General features: G+C 47.5%; 1 protein-coding gene across 1 annotated transcript; it reads right to left on the bottom strand.

The window, feature by feature from the left end:
• Positions 1 to 12,547: 12,547 nt before the first annotated feature.
• Positions 12,548 to 24,804, bottom strand: TFAP2C (transcription factor AP-2 gamma). The gene is made up of 7 exons (XM_063404216.1): positions 24,617 to 24,804; positions 22,988 to 23,464; positions 22,742 to 22,793; positions 20,756 to 20,978; positions 19,869 to 19,987; positions 18,383 to 18,524; positions 12,548 to 16,715 (listed from the first exon to the last, which is right to left on the bottom strand). The coding sequence occupies exons 1-7, from the start codon at positions 24,662 to 24,664 to the stop codon at positions 16,430 to 16,432; spliced, it is 1,347 nt and encodes a 448-aa protein (XP_063260286.1). The 5' UTR covers positions 24,665 to 24,804; the 3' UTR covers positions 12,548 to 16,429.
• Positions 24,805 to 25,313: the final 509 nt, after the last annotated feature.

The raw sequence follows: 25,313 nt of genomic DNA, 5'->3' as shown, positions 1-25,313 counted from the left end.
TTAACTCATGTTCAGCAGGTGCAGGTAGAACCACTACATCCCTTTTCCAACATGCAGACACAGACAGGTTTTCCTGCTGGGATCCCCTAAGAATAATAAGATTTGTACTTCAGAAAGCCTCATCTCCAAAAAAAAAAAAAACGAAAATCTGAATGGATGGTGAATATCCTAAAGAATGAACACAAAACTGTGCATTTGCACTTAGAAGATGCTTTCCCAGCATTCTGTAGAGGTGCAATTAAGTGAGGCTTTTTTAAAATACAGATTTAAATTAAGATTTTGCTCCTTATTACCTGGTAGTTGCTCACTTTAACTTGAGTAAAACACATAATCAAAGTGCTACTAAATCATCACTCACTGCTCATCCATGTCATTCTGCATTTGGGTCTCAAAATTAAAATAGGAAAAGACAATACTACACCAGGCATGTTATTTTCTACATTAATTTTAAATGTTACAAACAGTATCTTTGCTATTACAAAACAGCAATTTAGGCAACTGAACTAATTTTAGAGCATCTCTATGCAAATGTGCTGCTGAAATCACACCTTAAATAGAAGTCACCTTTCAGTTTGGAGACTCACAGAATTATTTCATCAGCAATTGGTTTTGTTGGGAGCACCACTGAGTGATTGCAGGGCCCTGGTGATGCTGTGCTGGGATATTTTATCTCCTCACAGGATTTATTGTCACACCTGCACAGTGTGAGGTGGACGTCTCAAAAGCAGGACTTTTGTCCTTTATTTTGTCCTTACAGCTGTGTTCAGCACTGCCAATCCCATCTTGTTCCCTCAAGATGTGAGATTAGGAGGACAGATGGCAAAGAGTGCAGAGCAAACAGAATAAATCAGTTTGTTTGTCAGCTGGGTGAGGAGTTTTATATTTTGAAACCCAAGACAAAGGGTGTTCCATGTACTGCTGAAATGTCTGTGCTCCCCATCTCCAATGCCTAAAGTTAACTAAACAAGAAAAAATTGACTGAAGAGGTCACAAACATTGACAGCAAGTGGCGAATGTGTTAAACAGATTCACTCCCTCAGCTACTCCCGAGCAGGAATTTCCAATGGTGCAGATTCCTGAAGTCTAGAGAATGACCCAGCCCTGCTCTGACACCTGTCCTCCCACACTGCCACTCAGGGACACCACACCAGGGACATTCCCATGTCCTGTTGCCAAATCCACCACTGCCAACGTGTCTACAAGCAAGGAAATTTCAAAACACAGCCCAGCGTGTGACGGGTTGGCTCGTTTGCTTAGGAAATATCATTTTTTTCCCATTTGATGTACAGTTGAGGAATGATCCCACTCGCAAGGGGAAGGCAATTGCTCAACCCAGCACACTCTGGCAATTTTCACATCATTAGCAGAATACATTCAGCCTTAACCTTCTTCTGATGAATTCAGTCACACCTGTTTATGTGAAATCAATTAAGAGACCTTAATCTTCTTAGACACTTTCCAGCACTCCATCCACACGTTCGGGCCTGTTTCTCGTATTGCGAAGTTTAAGTTATATTAAAAAAGGAACAATTATCCCATAAACACAAAGACCTCAATTATACCTTAATAATTAAACCCAGTTCCACTCTCAGTCTGCAGCCTCTTGGTGGCCAGGCACACATCAGGGCAGTGGGTTTTGCCTCTGAGAGGGGCAGGGGGAGCAGGGTGACCCCAAAGCCGGGTCAGCAGGAGCGTGTCTGTGCCAGAGCACACATTCCTGTGCCTGGATCTGCCCAGGATTCCTGCAGAGATGTAAGGGCAGAGCCTGCTCACGGGGTCATCCGAGGAAAGGAAGCCCAGGCTACCTCCCCAGAGCATCCAAAATCCCCCTCCTTTTACAGAGGAATTTTTGGGGAAGGATTTAATTTCACCTCACTTCAGGCATGTCCCTAAAATAGACATTGACAGCAAGGCAGATGATTCATCCTTCAGAAATGCCTGCGTTTCCTCTCTGCAGAGCCTCCACGAGAAGCTCAGGTCAGACATGCAGAGCTGGAGGAGACAAATCCCACCACTGGTGAGGAAATACCACCAGCACTGATATTTAGTGAAAGAACAAGGTGCACAAATCCCTGCTCACCTCTGCAGCCACAAGTTACCTGACTAGCTGAAGCTAAAAAAAGAATGGTGTTCCCAGTCTCCACTGGGCATAGTTTGTGGTTTATAGCATGAGGCAGTGTTTTATGCCAAAAGAGAATTTAAATCTCACATCTGTGTTTGTTTCTTGGATCTGCTATGCTGGCAAGTGAGTCATCCTGAGAAACCTTAAATTACTTTTCATCATCCATCTAACATCATAAAAAGCATTGAATTAGTGTCCAGAAATAGTTCAAATTGCAGTAGGAGCAAGGAGAAGTCTCAGCACACTCACAGGATTATCTCGTGGGACACACATGAAAGGAGCTGGAGTACCTTGAAGGTTTTAGAGCAAAACCTCTGCTCAGCCTCCAGAGCTGCACAAAACTGCTCTGAGGTGAAACAAAACCAACGAAAATCAACAGCTTCGACCAAGGAAACCCTGACATTTGGAGTGTGACAGCTGACCCACTCCATGAGACCTCCTGAGAAGGTGAGGTCCTGCTCACTGCAAATCAGGAGTTTCTCTTGTAGCTGTACACATGCTGCCCTTCCAGACACGTTCATTACACTGTTTTTAGAAGGTGGATGAAAGAAATGAGGAAGAAAAAGAAAAAATATAAAGCCTCCTTTCCCCCCTTCAGCCCTTTCTAGGGAAAATATCAAGTAGCAGCTAAAATCTGTTTGAGATCAGCTTTTGTTTTCTAAACTTTGGGTTTCATTCTAATTGTTAGGGAGACACATAATAACTGGCTTTAGCATCATTTTCTTTGGACTATCTCCCCAAAGCCACAATTAATGTAAATACCAGTGTCTCGTTAGTAATTTCATTGGTGAAGGCTGAAATGCAACGACCCAACCACGAATCACAAAGCAAATAATCTTGCAGTGCTGTTGAGGCTGCACGGTGATTATGCAGTTCGTACTCAGAAGAGGTGATAAGGGAGATGTTTTGTGAGCAGAGCTCCTGGACTGCTTGGAAGGGTTTTATGCATGACAAAGGAGGAAATCCCACATCCTGAGCAATGCAGGTTGCAGCTTCCAGGGGCACTTGGACGTAAAGGGGTAAAAAAGCAGAGTCAGGTCTGAAAGTCGAGAGAGCCTGATGTAGGTGTGGGATCAGAGACTGGGTTAGGCACTCTCAGTGCACAAACCTGGGGGATTCACCCCTGTTCCTGCATTTCTTACAGGTCCTGAGGGGTCTCTAGTGATGGACAACATCACCCAAGGCAGGAGATGAAAGCCAACCTCTCTGTGTCTCTTCTCCATGCCAGGAGAACCAGGTGAAGAACAACCACCACCTCTGGGCACGCACAAGTCTCAGCCTTTCTAGTTTTGCTGTCACCACTCATCTTTTTTACCCTTCACTTGCTGGTATAGAAAACACAGGTATTTTAATGCCCTATTTTCATTTTATAACTGCATATTTTGTTTAACAGCCAAAAATGCACATCTCCACTCTAACATCCAAATAACTGAAGCAGGTTTCAGTCAAAATCCCTCTTTACCAAATCACCTCTCCTCTGCCAGTCACAGACCCACAGAGATGCTACTAAAATATGCAACAGCAGAAGAAACTTTCCAGAGAAAAAGATAAAACCCTTGCCTGAAATACAATTGGTACAAACACAGCAGGACAAAATCTGACCCCACGACCAGACTGCCCTGTTTGGTGTTGCAGGACACACAGCAGGGACAGGTTTCCAACACAGCCTTGCCTTCCTGAAACCACAGCCAACATCACTGTGACCAAGCAGAAATCCTTGGGTTTAACTTGGCATTTTGTGAAGAGAACAGTTCAAGCCCAGTTCTTCCAAGCTGCTCTATCAATTAACTCCTCAAAAGTACAGAGCCATCACTTACCAGCAGGCCAGAGCTGTCGTTCTCCCCACAGGGCCTCAGGAGTTTCTTTCCCAGCAGGAAAAGCCATCAGCTGCAAGGAAGAAGATGGGGGGATAATGAAATTAATTCCTTTGCCTTCCTAAGCAACTTAGGTATCATCCTTCCACATCTGACATCTTGCAGTTTAGACTCTCTTCAGGGTGAGATGCAAAACAGGCACGGTACCCTGTTTTCAGTGATAAGAAAGGTACCTGCCAAGGGGAGAAACAATTTGTTTGTGGCTGTGCAAGGCACTTGGACATGAGGAAATGAGTGCACAGCTGCATTGCAGGCTCCAGTTTTCCATCAGTTTTCTGGACTCTCTAGCACTGATCTCTGCACTTGCTGTGCTGGTGAAAGGGAAATTTGCTTCCCAAAGTGAAGGGAAGGGTTATTGTGCCACAGTCACAGCCAGCTCAGGTGCCTCTGCTGCTTTACAGTGGAGACTTCATCACTGCTCAGGTCAGAGGCAGCACCTAATCCCTGCAGCACCTTCTCCTGTAGGAACTGCTCAGTGCTGGGGCTTTGCTCATCTCTGTGCTGGATGGTTTTGAGAGGCCCAAACTACCTTGCAAGGATCACATTTGGGTTTGTTTTCCAGGTCACAAAGGGTTGGCACATCCCTTCCCACTGCACTTCAGTGCAAGGAAAATGTGGAAAAAACCCCCAAAAAACTCCCACTAAAATTCCACATCAACTTGGAAATCAACAGTGTCTCAAGAACTGATCAGATACATATGGATGCAAACACACAGATAATGATTTACCATGATTTATCATCTCGTGTATTCTCACATTGCCCTTCTGTTTGTTCTCTAGGCTGTTTCTGTATCCTGGCTCCAGCTCCAATTTCTGCTCTGGGTTTTCAGTGTGCTCCTGGTGCAAGAGCCACACATCCCTTCCCATCTTGTTCTTGCCATTAATTTGGAAGTGCCTGAGACCTCGCTGGGCTACATTTCTCAGCGTGAAACTCCTCCAGCTCCCCGTTGATCCAAATCACTCTGAATTTTATTGCCCTTCTTTGCATTGCCCGACTCCCTGACCCTGTAGTCTGTGGTTAGTCCAATCTTTGTGTTTCCATCAGAAGACACTTCTCAGCTAACATTAGATTTGAGCCTATTAGAGCTGCCGATACAAGAGGAACCCCTAAAGAAATCCCTTAAGAAGGGTGGAACTGGGAATACAGCATGGGAGCAACAACTTCTTCCCTAGCAAACACGATCAAAACGATAGATCTTGCCAAAAGTTGCCCAATTTTTATCTTTCTCCAGCTATAGGGTTTCCTCCACACCCTTTAACTACTCACACCTTACTCAAGGAACACGGCTCAAACAAACAAACAGGGAGGAAAAAAAAGTTACAACAACGTAGCATGATCTTGACATCCAAGATGTCAGAACCATTATAAACCCCTTTACTGCAGAATGATGTCTTTTGTGCTCAGAGGCATGCTTGCTATTCATAGATCTACTGCTCAGCTGTTCCAGTTTTTAGTTCTGCATAAATGCCCACTCATTATGTCCAGAGGGTTTTGCCTGTAGCTTTGTGTTTGTAGCCTTGAGGCAAATGTCTTGATGGCTTAGGGAACTCGCAGCGAATGACCAAATAACATCGGATTTTCCACAGCAACGAAGCCATTATGGGACAGCATTTCTATGTAACAGCACCCTTCAGTGTGCAGTCATTATAACTAAGGGTTTAACCGGGCTCTGGGGACAGAACAAAATCACTTTGAAGCCAAAAAAATCCACAGCGAAATCTCAAGCATTATATTTCTGAAATGCTTGAGTCAGGCAGCTTTGTCAGCTACAGTAAAACCAAGTGAAGGGGAAGGAGTTTTATGCACATCTTAAGAATGAATCCGAGTGTTTGGACCCGTGCATGCAGAGCTGGGAGTGCATTCCTTGCACACAGAGTTCCCTGCAGCTGCATCTGGAGCCATCACAAGCACACACACAGCCCTAGGTAATGTTTTTAGCCACAGAATTTTAGCTGTGGCTGAAAATTCTAAGTGAGTCGCTCACAATTCTGAGGAGAACCTGGCCAGACTGCAGGAGGTCACACAGAGCCTTTGGAATCCAGAACCTGAAACCTGCCCCATTGCAGCTGTGGCTAAGGGATTTATCTGGAGGGTTCCTGCTGAATTAAAGGCCTGTGGACAGCAGGTTAGCAACAGAGATGGAAAGGTTTGTGATAAAATCAAGGATACACTGCACGAGTGTGGTGGGTTGGCCTTAGCCTACAGCCAGCCCCACTCTTCCTCAACAGGAGAGAAAAGATTAACAAACTCAAGGCTCAACAAAAAAAAAACCCATGGAGACTCCTGACCAGTTGATGCCATGAGCAAAACAGACTTGATTCAGGGAGATCTGATTTAATGCATTGTCAATATAAATAAGTTTGGATGGGGAAAAAGAAAGACAAATTTAAAACAGCACCTTGCACGCCCCCTCACTTCTCCCCTGCTCCAGCCCAAGTCCTGAAATGGCTGCAGGAGATCCCTGCAGGGCTTTGAGCACCTCCACAGGGGTGGCAGGGCTGCTCCTCACCTTTCCCAGCACTGCTGGGCAGTGTTTTGTCCTCTCACCCCTTTTCTCATGGCCAGGCCCTCAGCACTGCTGGCAGACCTGGCTGTGGGCATGGACACCCCACACAGCAAACACAGGAGAGGAAACCCAGACCCTGCCAGTGAGGGAATCTCTCAAACTAGAACTGAAATCATGGTCAAAACCCGCCAGAACTCACCCCTGCTCCGAGGGACTGGGCTGGGAGAGGAGCTCATGCAGAAAGAAAGGTGGTTTTGGTGGGGAATGTGTGGAAATAATTCCGTGAGGAGCAATCCGTGCCAGGGCCCGGCCGTAAGGAGCTCCTGTGTGGGACACAGGGAACCCCACAGGTTTTCCAGGTGGCACCATCAGCCCCTGCCTCCCTGCAGGGCAGGGAATGGAACCCATCCCTGGGTGGCTCCTCCTGCCCTCGACACAAAGAGCCCGAGCCAGGCTTGTCCCCAGCACACATCCCCGAGGATGAGCTGGGCTCTGGTGAACCCACGGAGATGCTGAGGGTTGCATAAGGGCTGCATTGATGAGGCAGGAAGTTGCAGCATGGGGCAGAAATGCATGACTGCATGGGAAAACAGGAGGTGTTCCCACACAGGCGACCCTCTTGGATAATGAGAGAAAATGGATAAAAATCAATAATGCACAAAAATGCTGATGTGGTCCAGCACTGGGATGGGATGGAAAAGGAGCTCCCAGCACATCCCTCCCCAGTTTGTGACCCTCACACAGTGGCTGTGATGTTCTGACAGGGCTCAGAACAACAAAGTACAGAGCAGGGATGAATCTGCCTGCACATCTCAGCCCAGATCCAGCCTGACTCCTGCGTCTCCAGGAAGGCTGGATGAGCAGGAGCCAGCAACATCACTGTCACAACAGCTTAGCACTGCCAGCAGAAGAAACAGGAGGAATAACCTCTACATCACAAAATGGTGCAGGCCAGCAGCACTGCCAGGCAGGGCTGCAGCCCAGCAGTGACTCACCAGAAATGCTCCCCACGCTCCCTGTCTGTGCAGGGCTCCCCTGGGCCTCTCCTGCAGCCAGCTCAGCCCCAAAGAGCAGTGGTGCATTCTGCCCTCAGCCTCTTCCCTCCCCAGGGATGCCATTTCCCACCTGCCTGGTGGCTCTGGGTTTTAAGGTTGGTGGAAGAGAGCCTGGCCTCAGGGTTTTTTAGGTACATATTTTTGAGAAGGAGTCCTTTGACACCTTTCCCTCATATTGTAAAGGTCAGCTAACACATCCCACAGGGGACACTCTCACAGTGATTAAAAACCCCCAAAAATTAGAGAGGAAAAGTGTAGTTCTTTCATTGTTTGCCCAGTTTGGGCTTTGTAACTTTTCATTTTTCTTCCTCAGACACAAGAACCTCTTCCCCTCAAACTGCTCATTTGGGTAAGCTGGGAACAACAACTCCTGTCGCCTACAAAGCACTTGGGACACAGTCCCAAAGTTGCCTGTTTATGATGGAGTCTCAAACCTCAGAAATAAGTACAGGGCACAAGCACCAACTAAAGAGACTTCAGCAGCCAGACATCAAGTCACCAGCAGGAATCAGCTCTCACACCCAGCAGCAGCAACACAGACAGGTTTGCTTGACTGGTTGTTGTAATGAAGCTCATTAAAGTCCCAAGGGAGGCTGTTCCACAACATCCCAGCTGCAGTGCATCCTGTAATAACCATTTCCACCTTTCACAGAGCCTCCCAGAGTGGCTCAGGTCAGAAAGGATCACTGCAGGTCAGCCAGCCCAGCCTCTCTGCTCAAGCAGGGTCCCCTTGAGCTCCTTCCTCAGGACTGAGTTCGGATGGCTTTTGAATATCCCCAGGGAATGAGACTCCACAGCCTCTCAGGGCAACCTGTTCCAGTGCTCAGTTCACCTTCACAGTAAAGTTCTACCCCATTTTTTGGTGGAATTACAAAAAAAAATTCCCATTTTTTGGTGTGCATCAGTTTCTGCCCTTTGCTTCCCATCCTGTCACTTGGCACTGCCAATAAGAGCCTGGCTGTGAAAAAACTCCAAAACATTCAAGGGTGATTGAGAGTGGCCCAGAAAGGGACAGAGAGGTGGAAGGGGCACCTTTCCAGCTGGCAGGTGTGATGACATCCCAGAACACACACAGATCCAGGCCACGTTTAGAGTTCAGGGAAGGGCACACAGGAACCACAGGAGGAGTCAGCTTTTCTTGTGTCATCCTCATAAATGCAGCATAACCTCACAGTGGATCTGTGCAGGGACACACTTGAAAGGGCAGGGATAGAAACCCAAAGGAAGGATTGGAGGAAAGAAGCAGAAATATTTCTTTTCTGTTTATGGTCCTTCCTCTGAGTTCTTGTTTTCCCCAAATACACTATGACAGATTTCCAAATCAGACTGTCACCCCTGAAATCCTCACTGCCATTCTGGAAACTACAAGTTCCTTTTCAAAAGGATATCCTTCTAAAAGCTCTGTCACGTATTTTTAATTTTTTTCTCTTTTTAATAAAAAAGAAAACCAAAAAGTTTCCTCAGTCCTTGTACCACACATTGTGCAAACGCTCGGGGTTTATGTCAGATAAACCGGGGGCTCCATCCCCCCTGGCCCGGCTGTGACCTGCTCCCATCTCCCTGCCCCGGCAGGCCGGGACCTGCTGCGGGGCCGGGCCGGGACCCCGGAGTGTCCCTGAACCTGAGACAGCACCGGCCGGGACCGAGGGACAGCCAGGACCGAGGGACAGCCAGGACCCCGCGCTCGGAGCCTCCGCAGCATCCTCTGCATCCCCGCATCCCTCATCCCGCAGCATCCCCCGCATCCCGCGCTGCCAAGGTGGAAACCTCGAGGTTTTCAAGAAAAGGAGAATATTCCCCTCATCCTCACCGACCAACAGCGCCAAAGCGAGCCGAACAGCTCTCCACGCCTTCTTTTTTTTTTTTTTTTCTTTTTTCCGATCATGGCTTATCTGAAGAAAATGAGTACAAAAGAAATCCCGTAACCGATTTAACACCTTTCTCTCACCTCTTTAGCCCTCATTTAAACACTCATTCTCACCTTTACGTCTCTGATGGCAGTCACTACCCTACCTTACCAGCAACAAGGATCAATTTTAGCCACGCTCGTGTCGTTTTTGAACATCGCAATCGCATAAGTCGTGAAGAAAATCACCAGAAACAGTTTTTACTTCAAACATAAATAAATAATTAAATAAATTAATAAATTAAATCACTGTGGCTCCTCCCCCAAGTCCAGCAGTGAATCCCTACAAACGCTCTTTTTGGGGAGGTTAACAGGAGAGCCTCACCAGCACTTTTGACTTTTATCTTCCACCACACAAAGGTATCGAGGGCAGGCGTTTGTTCGCCACCCAGCACAGACATTCCCCGTTCCCGGGGCGGGGAAGGGGACCCGGGGTCCGGAGGGGACACCCGGCCACTGACACAGGCACACTCACGGTGTTCTCCTGGAACCCCCTTGCACACTCGTGGGTGTGCCCTGGCACTGCGGGCAGAGCTCACCTTGCTGAAGGGCGGTGCTGGCAAACCCCCGGGCAGGAGCATTTCAGGTTTATATCCTTCCCTGGGACCCTGCTGAAGCCAATCGGCCCCAAATCCGGCTGATCCCACCGGGGTGACCTCCTAGACTGAGCCCTAAACGCTTTACCTGGGTTTTTGGGAATTCATTTGTGAGGTCTGGAAAAAGGATCCTCTGCAGAAAGGCCAAACTTTAGCTCTAAATGCTGCCTGTGTCCCCATTACAGCTTTGTCTGAGCCACACCGGCTGCTCACAGACCAGTTAAAGGCTGCACATTTTTAACTTAATAAGCAATAAAGCCTTCAGGTGTGAATGGGTTTTTTCTTCTGAAGAGGACAGGGCAGAACCCACCTGCCCCGACGCTTTCAGGTGTTTCTTTTCAGGTTGTAAAGAACCAGAGCCTCATCCCATGTGCTTCTGGTTTAGGAAATAACACCTTTTGTTTGTTTGTTTAAATGCCAAGGGTAACCCGGCTTTGGGTCTCCAGTGTCAGAATCTCTGCTGACAGGTTTGGTGGTCACTGATTTTAGGGACACAAGGATCGATGTCCAAGCACTGGGCAGGGGTTTCTGGCAGTTTAGGACCTATCCTGGAGGTCACTGACACTTTGGCCATTTGGCACCTCTGAAAACACATTTTCCACACACATTTTCCACACACATTTTCCACACACATTTTCCACACACATTTTCCACACACATTTTCCACACACATTTTCCACACACATTTTCCTGGCATCTCCTGCTCTGATCATCCTCCAGCTTCTCTCATGTTTTCTCTGGATTTCACCATACCTTAACCCTAAATATAGAGCACCATTTTGGGGTAATTAAGAGATTCTTAATTAATTATAGTTATGGATTTAAAGATTACAAACTTGACAAATCAGCTCAGGCAAATTTTGCTGCAAGTGTTGGAGAGAATGACTGGTCCCAGGTAGCTCCAATACTGCTCTGCTGGGGGTGAATTTGTGTTTCTCCAGCACAGTCCAAAATACGTGTGCCTCCATCCCAGCAGCTCCAGCTCAGCTCCAGCTGCCAGGTTTGTGCTCTCAGCTCTCCAGCAGACCCCACATCTGCAGATATTCATGGAGTTTGGTTTTTTTTTTCCTTTTTCCATGGAGCTGATGTGATGCGAAGAGGGAAGGACAGGATGAAGACCTGGCAGAAGTGGCCTCTGCTTCCAGACAGGGACCATCCTGCCAGAGAGCTGAAATCAAATATCTTCCCTTCTCTCTCTTTAGCAAGGGAGCTGGCAGAACTTCCAACCACTTTCTGTCACTGAAGAACTATTTCAATTAATTACAAATAATTGCTTTATTGCAGCAATCAGCTGAAGAACATTATCTTTCCAACCCTTGCTTTAAACCACCACTTCTCCCTTGGTTTTATGCTGATTACCTGGAAATATGAATTCTATGCTCACCTAAAAGATCTCTCCTGTTATTTGGTTTGTTGTCAGTCTCTGGACCTTCTGCTGCCCTCAAAAACAAATATTTGAGTTTTGTGGCACAGAGCAAGTGTCTGGATTATTACATGCTTTTAAATTATGGGTAAAAAATATTCCATGTGAATATTTAGGGAATGTGTCATGGCATAGTCGTAGCCTGTGAGAAAGGCCTTCACAAGAACCAGTTCAAAAGGGCTGTTTAGCTAAAAGAGAGGAAAAAGGGAATATTTGTGGGCAGCCCTTACACAACAATGGTACATGGAAACCAGCTGGAACCCCCTGAGAGACAGACAGGAACATCCAATGGCTGCAAAGCTGCATCTGAAACTGGGAATAAACTTATTTATACACCCCTGTGCAAGTGAAAATGGGAGAGGGGGAAGGCAGAAAATGACACAGAGCAGAATTTAACCTCAGAAATGGCTGCAGGGGAGCCCCAGAGGAGTTTGGGCAGTGGTTCCCCCATGGAGATCCATGGATGGTGGGGCACAGGAGTGGCCAGGCCCAGGGGAATGTCCTGACAGCCACAAGGGGCTTGGATAACACCCACATTTCACAAAGACACCGTGGCCAGGCTTTGGGAACAAATTCCCAAGGGCATTTCCTGCGCCTCAGCTCCTTGGACCCTGCAGGGTTTGACAAAAGTGGCTCCAGGTTCCCCCCACAAAACCTGCATTATCAACAAACACGTAATTCAGAGACTCCTTGTAGTGACAGGGAAGAAACTTTGTCCCTAACCTTGTGTTCTCTTAGTGAAGTAACAAAGTCTGGGAGCAAAGTGTCAGCAGCACCCTATTTTTTTTTTCTCAATAAAGTAAAATAATGCAGCTGTTATTGCAGAACAAGTTTCCAAAGGCAGCCCAAAGCCCTGGCAGGAGGGGAGCTCCACACCAAAATATCTGCAAGGATGAACATAAACTCTGCATGCAGGAAAAGCAGAGAAAAAAGGGCTGCAGCAAGGCACAGCCAGCTACACCAGCAAGGCAGAGCCATTTCAAGATGCATTTCTGAGTTTACTCATATTGCAAAATTCTGAAGGAACAGGCAGCAGGGCTGCAGCCAAGAGTCAGGGAGAAACAATAAATAAGTGGAGGGCAGATTAAAACAGAGTCAAAAAGAAAGTGACCCAAAATCAGTGACTAAATTAAGACAAAAGTTCTATTTTTATTTAATATTTTACTAGCTTTGCATCATTATTTCTCTCAGAAGCTGCAGACACCGGGGGAAAAAATATTTCTTTTAAAACAGAAAGCAGCAATGCCATGAAGTCACACAGCTCCAAGAGGACTCCTGACTAACCCTCAGGTTTCAGTGGATGCTGTGGGGTAATCAGGTCTCTCTCAGGGGTGAGGTGGCCAAGGCCATGCCCTTGGTTGCCACACGGGGAAGGAGCAGCTCCCTGCCTGCCATGGACCCACCTGGGCACAGCCCAACATCCTCATGCCCACTGCTGCCAACCAGGCAGGAGGTGTTTGGAATATTTTCTTTTCCCTCAAGGCAGTTTTTGACTGAGTAACATGAATCCAACTATTTTATGGTTATGTATCAAATTTTTTGTAGGAGGGCAGAGCTTTAATAATTTTTACTTTTAAACCCCCACCAGTTTAAAGTGTTTTTCCTTCACGTTATGACCAAAGATTTTCTTTTGATGGGAGATGGGCAAGGGAAAAGGGTTGAACAGAGTGATTTGAATCATCAGTTTTCAAAGGAAATGAAAAATGGAACTTCTGAAGAGTCTTACATTAAAACTTCTTTATTTTTTAGCCAGCTCAGGAATAAACAATGTAAAAACAGTAAAAAACACAAAATTTCGAGGATCAGGAAGAAGCATGTGCCCTCTTGAGTGTTCAGATCACTCCTCCTTTTAGATTCCAAATATTTTAACATATTCCTTAAGATTAATAACTTTGGGTGAGACAATTTTAACTCTCCTCTTCAGGGGATGGAACAGGAGGCATTGGTGTTGTTTCGTGGTGCTGGCACAGCTCAGAAGGTGGTTGGGCTTCAAAAGAATATCCCAGCTCAAATGCAGAGTAAAGAAAAGCTCTAAGGTAATGGAAACTGCACATTTCGAATGTTCCACACATATGAATAGAACCCCAGTCAGTACATTAGACAATTGACTGGCTTGGCTTGAATGCACGCAGGAATAAATGGAAACATCCTTATTTCCTATCCCAAGGGGCAATTATTTCACTGCCTGGTTTTTTGTATTAATAACCAAAAAAAGAAAAAAAAAAAGAAAAGAAAAAAGGCAAGATTCCATTGTCTGGTAGCTCGAATATCTTCCTATATATGCTGGATAAGCAGCCCAGCAGCAGGAGGAGGAAAAAAGGAACAGAGCTGTGGCACTGCACTCTCTAAACAAGCTCTCACCGTAGCCGGCAGATTTCTGTGTATAAATACATCAAATCCATAAAAACACCCCTCAGAAGGGCAGCTTGTTTGTGTTTTTCAGGAGTTCTGTTAGCCATCATGTGTCCTGGCTGTGCCTGTGCCTACAGATGGTCCCAAATGCTCATTTCTGAAATGCTACAATGAGTCTAACAAATGCAAAGGCTGGAATTTCACACCTCTTTAGGAGAGAAGGGGACTGGATTGCAACTCAAACCCAGCTTTTTCCCCGGTTCACCACTGACAGGAGTTCATTTCCTTGTGCTTCCCTTTCTTTTCCTCTCCCTGCACACCTCCAGTGGTTTACATTTGTGCCTTAAAGGGAGAATGAGAACATAGAAATGATCGATGAGCGAGGTGCTCAGACCTGGTACATTTTCCTCTTTTACATCTCTGGAAGGAGCATTGCTGTGATGTGATCTGGATTCTCACCTGGCAGCCCAGTGCCACCTCCAAGGACTGATCAGCTCAGGGACACACTGAAGGCCAGGTTTAGGTTCCTTTGCAGAAAGCACTGGGGAAAAAAGAGCCCAGTTTCCCTTCAGGAAGGTTTATTTGGTTATTTTACATCTGAGACACCCAAAATTCCAGTTCCTGCCTCAACCCTGTGGCACAGAGCACTTTGAGGACTTTCTGCGAAACCTAAACTTCCTCAAATCAGTAAAATTGGGCCAGAACTGGACTGGAGACCTCTGAAATTCCACACGCTGGGTTTTTGTGGCTATTTAGACAGGTTATTGCAATGCAGGCAGATCGAGCAGGGGACAAAGCTGGTGGGATTGGTTTTTATTGAGAGGCAGGGTTTGTGTTTGAGCTGCCTATTTCAGCAGGCAGAAGGCAAAACCATGACATCTTAGGAAAGGGAAAAAAAAAAGAAAAAAAAGATTCTTGGAGATACATAACGTGTTTAATTGAAACCATTAGTTTTACTGGCAAACAGCTTCATCTTTCTGTTCTGTTAATCCGAACAAAGTGCTGCAATTATGACTCAATACATAAATGTCCTCTAGTGCTACTCGCCCCACGCTCCCCGAGCAGAGAAAGGAAACAGAGCTGCTCCCAGTTAACAAAACATTCCATGCTTCTAGCCAGAATACTTTTATTGTATGGTTATCATATACATCAGAATTATAGTGGGAACATTTACAAATATGCGAATTATTCCGTATAACCTCCGTTATTCACATACACACTAACTCACACACTCAAGTTTTGTTTTTTTTTTTTTTGCATGTCTACTCAGTTATCAGGTGAATGATGCACAAAATTATTGCTTTGTGAACAAACACCTCAGATTAAATCTAATCTTCAGTGGCAAGAATTGAGATTAAAAAAAAAAAAAAAAAGTCTTAAATACCCTGTATAACATACCTGTGCATAAACCTAAAGATATGTTTAGCTTACCCATTACCTTTGAAATACTTACCAAAAATTAAAATTTGAAACCCATTTATAAAAAAAAGTATTAAAAAGTTCACCAGTATTTACAAATCCGATTAAATTACACATAAATAAATATTTACATTCAACACACTGCTTCCCTTAATACACATAAAGCCTCCCTGGAAGTATTTTTTGGCCTTAGTAGGCAAAAAAAAAAAAAAAAGTAAAAAAAAAAGTTATGTGCCTATTCTTTCAAGTTTCCCCCCCAGATTTAAAAACAAGACAATATAAATATGTGAATAAAGCTGCAATATCCTTAGACACAGAAAGTGATTTTTCTGAAAGTATTTTCATTTTGAACTAGTCCTCGTTAAAAAAATACCAAGACAATATAAACTGCGGCCAACATTGCTGCAGTTTTTAAAAGCCTGAACATTTCTGTAAAAAACAAGCATGTCAAATGCCATCGTAAGTCTAGTAGGATTTTAGTACTCTCCTATGTTAATCTGAAAATAAAGGAAACAAACAAAAAAAAAGAGAACAAAAAAAAATAAAACAAAACAACCCCACAGAATATTCTTACTATTTCAGGTATTCATAAAAAATTTTTAATGTACATAAATCTGTGTACCAATGTTTAATACTGCTTTATTGTCACTGTTGCGTTTCGAGAAAATGAACCCCTGAAATTGTATCAGAGAGCAAAACAAATCCCTAAAATCTGTCTCTTAAAAACTACCATGAATCTGGTCACCCACCAGGTACCGAGATGTGGAAAAGGAATGTAAATAAATCTCTGTATAATTCCATCAACCCCCCCTTTATAGCACCACTGTTACAGCAAAGGATTCAGCACACTTGGCCTGAGTATTTATCCTCAGGGAAATTGCTTCCACAACAGGGATACTGCAGCTTTTAGCAAGACTTGAATCACGGATCCAGCAGGAGGGAAGATCCTGAATGGCATTTTTTTGTTGTTGTTGTTTTTCCTTCCCTTTTTCCCCTCTTTTCTTTAAAAAAAAAAAAAAAAAAAAAAAAAAAAAAAAAAAAAAAAAAAAAAAAAAAAAGAAGAGAGAGAGAGAGAAAGAAAAAAAAGACCAAAACCACCCAAATCTCAACGCTCCCCCTGGCAAGATCATCTCAGTCTGTGTTGCAGGAGGAAGGGCAAAGTCTGATTTTTCCTTTCACTTCCTGTGCTTGTCCATTTTGTCCATGGCTTTGTTGGTCTCTGCGGGGCTCTGGTCGCCAGCGTTCATGTAGGATTTGTCTGCAATTTTTAACGCCTCGTTTAGGTAGTTCTGCACGGATGTCATGGCAGCGCAGATGGCAGCGCTGCCAAAGCCGTGCGTGATCAGGCTAAAGTGAGTCAAGCAGCCCTGGATGCCAGGGTCCAGGATGGGGCTGGGCCTCGTGTTCCCCAGAGGAGTTCTGTCCTGAGTGAGGAGGTCTGTGAATTCCTTACAGATCTGCCTGCAACACACAGAGAGGGCTCATCACGCTTTCATAAAAACAACCGAGGGATTTGCATCAAATATATGACATTTGTAAGGGGAACTATGAGGAATTTGGTGTCTAAAATTAAAGCAGAAAAAATAAAATAGCAGCGTCATGTTTAAACTACAGGCAAGAGAGGTTGGATTTCTAGATTTCTGTTTATTAGCACCACTTCCTGACGAGCCCTCTGCTGCATCCCCATCACAAAAACACTCTGCAAAATCATCTCTGCCCCTCTGGTGCCTGCCTGGCTCTGCATCATCTGCTCCACATTCGAGGTGGGCAGTGGGAATCCAGTGCTGGTTTCTCTGAGAACTTCCCCAGCTGCAGCAAGGCTGGAGCAGCTGAAGAAATGATTTAATTGAGCTGTGTATGCTCCATGTGTGTGCAGGGGGGCTGAGGCCCTGATCCTGCAAACACTGACACATATGCCTGGCAAAACACGAGTGCTTAATAATGCTCCAGCATATGTTGTTTGCTGCTTGTAAATCTGTCCCCTTGAAGGGATTTCACAGGAGCTGAGCAATCTTAACAGAATCATCACTTTATCAGAATTTCTCAATCACAAACATCTTCCAGAGGATTTTTTATTACTGCCAGTAATGAAAATATTCAAGAGCAGAAGGAGTGCTTGGGAAAAATTAGCATAATTTATAAACTATAGGCAAGGGAGACTAGATTTCTGATTTCTACATTTTTTAGAGATGTATTCTTGTAAAAGAAGATATCTTTTAGAGGAAGGTTGGATGGATTCAACACCAGGAGTGTGTTTTGCACACCTGGTGTGGGCACAAAGTCAGGGCAACTTTCTCAGCCGTTTAGGCAGGATTTTCTCAGCTCCTCTGCAGAGCCAGGGTGCTGTCAAAGGCAGGAATGACATCGGCCCCAAACCAAAAAACATCCCAGAGCAGAACAAACCATGGACTGAGGCTCTGAAAAACCTGGGAGAGGAGCTCAGCAGGGGAAAGGGGAAAGCTGAGCCCTCCAAACACCAGATTTAGATAAGCTCAAGGTTTTTCCTGCCAGGGACCTGCTCAGGACAGGGTTTATTCACAGGTGCAGAGCAGAGCTCCTCTCCTCCCCCCTCACCGAGGTTTGTCTCAGGGATTGATTTGTTGAAGCACAGGGACTTTCCACACCTACCAAGGGATGCTTCCAGTGAACTATAAAACTCTTCAGCCCGGGAGGGACTCTCCAGCAGCTGCAGGCTCTGAGTCCCAGGGGAGAGGTGGGAGCTGTGAGCACACAGGGGCTGAGCCCCCCTTGCTCCAGCCCTGACCCTGCTCACACCCAGGACACACCTGTGTCCTCACCCTCCACCCTGTCACCCCTGGGGACACCTTTTCCTCAGAGCTGTCCTGGTGTGGGGCTTTTCCCCAAGTTTTTCCTGCAGTTGAACAGAACTGGTCCAAACTGCTTTAGGTACCTACAGGGCTGTTACTCTTATAATTGGTTCAGACTAAAATAGAACTGCTGCCACAGCTGAATTCGAACCAAAACCAAATAAAAAGAATTGCTTCATCTTCCTAATTAAAATTACACACAAAAATCCACCGAACTATCCCCCAGACACAGACAGTCGCAGTCAGACAAAAACACGTTCAAATAGCAGAGGAGAAATAAAATCCAGGCTGAAAACTTACTTTGCAGCAAGGAGCATGTTCTTCCTGTTTGCCATTTCGTTGCGGCCCATGTGTGGTCTGGTTAAATATTCAGCCACTGCTTTGGAAGGAAATTCTGTCTCACACACGTAGCCAAAGTCACGAGCAAGATGCACAGCTTCACCTGGAGGGGTGAAAGGGAGGGCTTGGTAAATTGTGCAATATCGTTTATTGTGAGGAAAGCAGGGACATTAAGGAAAAAATGCTGTGGGTTTTTAAAGTGTATTCCTGTTTTGGAAAGGGACACCATTTTATCACTCACTACCAGTTTTTAATTGATGGATCAGTGTTTGTTTGTAAGTTTGTATCAAGAAAAAAAGAGATTTACAGGGTGACTACAAAAAAAATTATCTTGCTTTTATACTAGAAAGATAAATTCCTGTCTCTATCCAGAATAACTGCACAGCAAAACACACAATTCAGTCAACATCAAATTGTCCACTGACATTTAAAAATATCTGCCAACTAAATCCCACATTATAACAAAAGTTTTGAATTTAGCAGGCTTTTGAAATATTTTTTCATAGGAATTTTCAGACAGAAAACCAAATTGCAAGGTGTATAACCAGGTCTTTGGTTTTTTTTCATTAAAACAATTTGAGCAGGCTTAAAACAAAAGAGGATTGGTGTGATCAGTGCAATGTGCCTGTGTGCATGTGCACACACCTCAGCTCTCTGAAACTTCCAAGGAAAGGTTTTAAATGCAAGTTGCAGCGTTTTAAACAGCGGGAAGGTATTGTTACATCATTTTTCACTCTTTTCCTTTCAGTTGCTGCTTCCATTCCTATTAAACTGTGCCACTGCCAGGAGCTGCTGGGAACAGAACACTAAATACAAACCACACACGTCCATATACACACACCCCTCAGGTCAGCTCCACTGACACAGGGTCCCCAGAACACGGCCCAGATTAAAGGGGCTCCAGTTTCCTAGCAGGAAGTGAAAGGCCATAAATCTCACTTTAATAAGCTTGTTTATTAGCACAGCTTCTGAGGACACCGCTGAGGTAGGGCACGGCTGCAGTCAGCTGTCCCAAAGAGCCCCAAATTTCCCAACAAGGAGCCAAAGCCACTCGTGTGAGGAGTTTCACCCCTTCTGCCTCACCTGCCTGGCCCTTGTGAAACCCAAACCAGCCCTCAAGGGACAGATGGACAAAGGTGCCCCTGGCACACCCTGGCACGGGGGAATTCTGCATCCCGGGGAGCAGGGGGAGCTGGTTCTGTGTGAGCAGGGCTCACGAGGGAGAGAGGAGCCCCCCAAAGGCAGCACAGCCCTCCCTGAGCTGCTGCAACATCCCCACCACGCTCCCTTTAAACCAAACAAAAAACCCTTTCAGGATTCTCAAACTTCCTAACTTTCAGGGTTTTTCTACTTTCAGGGACTTTCTAACCTTTCCATGCTTTGCCTAGAGGATAAAAGCTGTGCACAAGGGGAGAAAGTTTATTTTTAAGACACACGCGGGACTGACCTTCCACCAAAGATGTCAATAGTGTCACATTTGCAGCTTTCCTTCTGCCAGCAGGAAGATTCAAGCCAATTTTATCCAGTTTTTCCCTTAATGATCTGCCACCATTTTTAGATTTGGCTCTGTAATTAAAGAGAAAAAAACCAGCTTTATTTATCTTCAGGGAACACATCTTTTTAAGATGAGAAATTCCAGTTACTGACATTCAATAAGGTTCTACTGGGGTGGGGAGAAGATAAAAAACAGGCTCTTTTCAAGTGACCTACTTTTTAAATGCTCTACTTCAAACCAGCCAGGGTGAAACACAGCAGGTCAAAATCAAAATATTACAAACTGCACCACTGAAACCAACAGCTGTAGAATGATCAGAAGCCAAATTCAGTGTATGCAAAAAAAAAAGGGATGTAGAAAACATCCTTGTAATGATTAATCAGGAGCGTGAGGTTTAATAAAAGAAAAATCATTCCACAGGGTCTGGGGAATCAGAGACAGCTCCCTGTGCTGGTTTTGAGACAAAATCCCAGCTCTAAACAGAGAGCTGCTGTCAGAGCTGTTAATAGCACTTCTCCAGAGGCAGCAGAAGTGCAAAGAAGTTTTATTTCCAACCCCTATCAGGATTCAGCGTCGCTGAGCTCCTCAAAAATCAGGGGCTCGCTCAGAGGCTCAGTGCTGCTCACAAACACCAAAACACGGCCAAAACACCAAAACACGGCCAAAATTCAAACACCAGGGAGATACAAAGGCAGGGCAGGGAGGGCTCCCAGCACCAGGGAGAGACAGAGGCAGGGCAGGGAGGGCTCCCAGCTCATGTGGCTGCTCACAAACACCAAAACACAGCAAAAACACCAACAGCAGGGAAAGATAAACACAGGGCAGGGAGGGCTCCCTACCTGCGCAGGACTCCCCCCAGCAGGGAGGCGTTGAGGCACTCGGGGGGAGACAGGCGCCGCTGCACCTCGGCCACCGTGACCTTGTACTTGGAGGTGGAGCTGAGCAGGGACAGGCGGCCCGGCACGGAGCAGAACACCTCGTTGGGGTTGATCACCACCCCGAGCAGCCCGTCCTTCTGGCACGGCAGGCTCAGGGCGCTGTTCTTGCTCAGGGAGATGGGACCTGCGGGGACAGCAGGTGTTTTATAAGAGGGGAAAGTGGGTAGCGAGTTTGCGTTCTGGAAAAACAGCCCGGCAGAGAGGGTGTTAAATGCTCACATCATTGGTCTGTGTGCCCAGCATCCATCTGCAGCACAGGGACCCAAAGGGCCCCAAAACTACTCCTGACCAGCTGGATTTTACCACTGGACTGTGAGGAGCTGCTGAACACAACTAATATTTATATATATAATATATATATATATACACACATAAAATATATATTTTATATGTATAAAAAATTATCTATAATATACATAAATTTTATCTATAATATACATAAATTTTATCTATAATATACATAAATTTTATCTATAGTATGTATAAATTTTAGCTGTAATATGTATAAATTTATATATATATTTACCTATAATATGTATAAATTCTATATATGATATAGGTAAGTTTTATATGTAATATGAATAAATTATATATATTATATATATATATAAATTTTATGTATAATCTCTATTTTTAATACGTATTTTAACCCTAAGAGTGCTGTTCAAGGCACACACACACCCCCCACACCTCTGGAGCAGCAGGCTGCAAGGCAGCAAAGCCGTGCTCACAAAAACCTCGCTGCTGCTACAACAGACTCCAAATTAGCATCCTCCAGCTACTGCCAAAACTCTTCCCAGGCCAGGGCAGGGAGAAACCTCCCAGCTCCTGCTGGGCTTCATCTTCCACCTCGCACACGCGGATTTAAGAAGCCGCCTTTGGAATTTAATCCCGACAAATTCCTAGCAGGCAGCAGCACAGCAGAGAGGGACGCAGCCCAGGGGAGAACCGAAAGTAAAGGAGCTGCTCCTCCTCAAGAGCCTCAGCCTCGAGGTGAGGAGGGACAACAAAGGCTTGGGAAGGAGCAAACCACAGATCCAGCTTTTCCATCCCCGACCCGCCCGCTTCACCCAGCGCTGCTGGTGAAAGGGTTAAAGAGCCGAGGTCGGCCCCGCTCCCGGAGGGGGAAGATTTGTCAGTGGTGCATCTGACAGCGAAATTATTCTCCCATGAGCTAAAGGCAGCAATCAGCGCTCTGACACACACTTCTGTTTTTCCTCAGTTAGGTATTTGTTTGAAGTCTTCAGAGGAAACTTCTGATTTTTTTTTTTTTTAAGCACAAATTTGTTTAAAAACAAAAGCAAGGGAAAAAATCTAAATTACTTTAAATTGAGACAATACGTCTTCCTCCTTCCTCTAAACCTCAGCTACAAACCAATTTCGATTAAGATAAAGCCAGACAGTCTTGTGCCAGCGAACTCAAGCTTTTCTCAAGTCTTGTAAAAAAGATAAAAAATAAAATAATAATAATAAAAAAAAGTTGGAGAAAAACCCCTCTGTCTTCGAGTGCTAGGAGCAACAACAACAAAAAAACAAAACCAAACAAACAAAAGCAAAGCCCCGTGTCACTTTACACACATATTTCAAGAAAGATTAAAATCGATTCAAGGTGCTGGTTTCGATTAAAGCCATAACACAAGAGCACACGAGGGGGGACACTCGTGTCCCCGGAGGAGTCTCACAGCCGGGGCAGTCTGTCCCCGCCGCCACCTTCCCTGGGACAGCATCAGAAAAATCCAGCGACAGAGAGTGGAATAAAACTCCTCCGCCCTCCCGATCCCAAAGGATCGCTCTTTATAAAAATAACAGGGCGTCACTTCACCGGCGCGTCATGAAACTTTTAACTATTGACAAGGGAAAGTAGAAGTGCGGTGCCACCTTACTGACCTTTTCTAATGACCGTCTGGTCATGCATTAGCAAGTGTTGATCTTCCACATTCTGGAAAGAGAAAGGGGGAGAAAGTTTCGCACCTGGAGGAGCTGAGAGGGGGAAAAAGCCGGGGGATTTTGGGGACCCCATCCCTCCCCGCGCACCCGCATCCTGAGGGCCGAAGGGGAGAAAATGAGGATTTCTCGGCACGGACGGGGATGGGGGGTCCCGCCTCGCCCAGGGGGGCTCCGGGCGCTCCTTACCTGCACCTCCTCCATCTGGTGGGCCATGTCGTGCAGGCCCAGGTTATCGGCCAGCGCCGAGGCGTCCAGCCCGTGCCCGTGGGGCAGCAGCAGCTCGGAGCGGCGGAAAGTCTCCCTGCGGCTGCCGGCAGAGCCGCTCTCCAGCGCCGAGAGGTGCGGCACCAGCCCGGGGCGGGCGTGCGGGGCCAGCCCCGCCGGCTCCTGGCTCTGCCGGCCGGGCCAGGCGCTCTGCTGCTGGCTGGGCGGCGGCGGCGGCGGCTGGTGCAGGGGGTTGATGGAGAAGGGGTCCCCGAGGTGCGAGTAGGGGTCGCTGGACTGGGAGTAAGGCAGCGGCTGGTACGGGGGTGGGAAGTAGGGGGGCTGGAAGTCGGAGGCGCCCGAGTGCGAGAGCGGCGGGGCCGGGCTGTACAGGTGCTGGCTGACGGCGGAGAGGTGCGGCAGCCGCGGGTTCCCGTTGCTGCTGCCATCGTGGCGGTCCTGGAAAGCACACAGGGGTGGGGAACAGCGGGGTGGCCGTCAGAGGGGCCGGGGGACGCGGCGGTGGCGCTGGGGAAGCAGAGAGGAGAGGCAGAGCCGCCCCGCTCCTGCCCATGGAGCTTGGTTTTTAAGGCACTTCGCGGAAGAAATCAGCCCCGCTCCCCGTGAAGAGGTCACAAAGCAGTTCTCGCTGCTCTCCTCACTGCGACTACGCCAGACCAGCCCTTCTCCCGCCGCTTGTGCAAGTCGGCAGAAGAATCATTAAAATCAGGAAAATTCAAATCAGAGACGCAGCCGCGTTTCCGCCGCGCTGCCTCGGCTGGGGAGGAGGCGCGGGGCCGGATTGGGGCACGGGGCACCCCCGGCACTGCCATCCTCGCCAGCCCCGGGGGTGCCCGGGCCGCGGCTCCCGGCTCTGCCCGACGGGGCCGGGGCGCGCTGCTGCCTCCGGCAGCGCCATCGCCGCTTCTCCCCCGGCTCCCAACCTCAGCTCCCAAAGCTGAAATGTCTACACGGAGCTGATCCAGGGATTTAGCAGCTTCTGGCTTCACGGTCATTAAAATAACAGGGCTAGTTAATAAGAGGTGAATGGGGTCCCAATGGAGCGTGAAGAGGGGACTGCAGCTAATCTGTAGGGGCCGAGCAGGCGGACCGGCGGAGCCGGGGGGACACGGACGAGTTCGGAGAGATCAAAACCCGGGAGCACCTCGCGGCGGGCGGGAGCTGCTCCCGGGGAGGAAAAACGTGGGAAGGAAGGGTTCGTCCTGCCCGGCTCACCCTGCCGGCCCCTCCGCATCCCGCCCGGTGCGGTGCGCTCCGACAGCCCCGCGGCTCCGGGACCCCGGCTCCCGCACGGCGCTGCTCCATGCGGGATGCAGGCTCGGTTCTCCCAGCTGGGGCCCCGTTTAATTCGAGAGTACAAAAAGATCGGTAAAAAAAAAATTGTAAAAAAATATTTTTTTTAAAGTGAAAATAAAAAATCGCACTTCCAAAGGGAAAAAAAAAAGAAAAAAATAATGCAAAGCGGGCTCTTCGTGCAGGGACAGCTCCGCTGCCGGCGGGGAGGCGGCCGGGCTGGCAGCGAGCGGGGCGCGCAGCGCGGCCCGCGGGCACCCCCGTTCCCCAGCGGCGACCCCTCCCCGCAGCTCTCACCTCGCAGTCCTCTTCGTACTTGACATTATCTGCTAGTTTCCACAACATGGCCTCCAGCGTCCGGACCAGGTGCGCGGTGCCGCCAACAGAACAGCTCGGCGCCCGCCACGGGCGCTAAATCCACGCGGGCGCGGGGGAAGAGCAGCGGCCCCCCGGACGGAGCTCAGTTGGCAGGCATGAAGGCAGCTCACCGACTAACCCTCCGCGCCTATGGTCACTCGGCTTGGTTTTTTTTTCCCCTGCCCAGACGCCCTTAATGGCAATAGGATTATCCTAACTCCTCCCCAGGGATGGCTCGGGCGCCGCGGCCGCCAGCCACTCAGGAGGGAGCGCGCAGCCCAGGCCACTCCTTCCGCGCCCGCGGAGGGCGGGCGGGCAGCGCCGAGCCCGGGCCCCCTCCGCAGCCCCCTCGGGGTGCGGGGCTGCCCCGCGGGGAGGGGTCACGCGTGGGCATCCCCCCAGGCCTCCCCCAGTGCTGTGCGCTTTTTGGGGGCTCTGGGAGCAGTGCTGGGTGTTCCCTGCTCCCCCCATGTGCTGCGCTCTTTTTTGGGGGCTCTGGGAGCAGTGCTGGGTGTTCCCTGCTCCCCCCATGTGCTGCGCTCTTTTTGGGGGGCTCTGGGAGCAGCGCTGGGTGTTCCCCGCTCCCCCACGTGCTGCGCTCTTTTTTGGGGGCTCTGGGAGCAGTGCTGGGTGTTCC

This window comes from Prinia subflava, chromosome 8, assembly GCF_021018805.1.
Source record: "Prinia subflava isolate CZ2003 ecotype Zambia chromosome 8, Cam_Psub_1.2, whole genome shotgun sequence".
NCBI lineage: Eukaryota > Metazoa > Chordata > Aves > Passeriformes > Cisticolidae > Prinia > Prinia subflava.
Note: the sequence above shows the minus strand (reverse complement) of the source record. Positions and strands in the feature narration are given on the sequence as shown.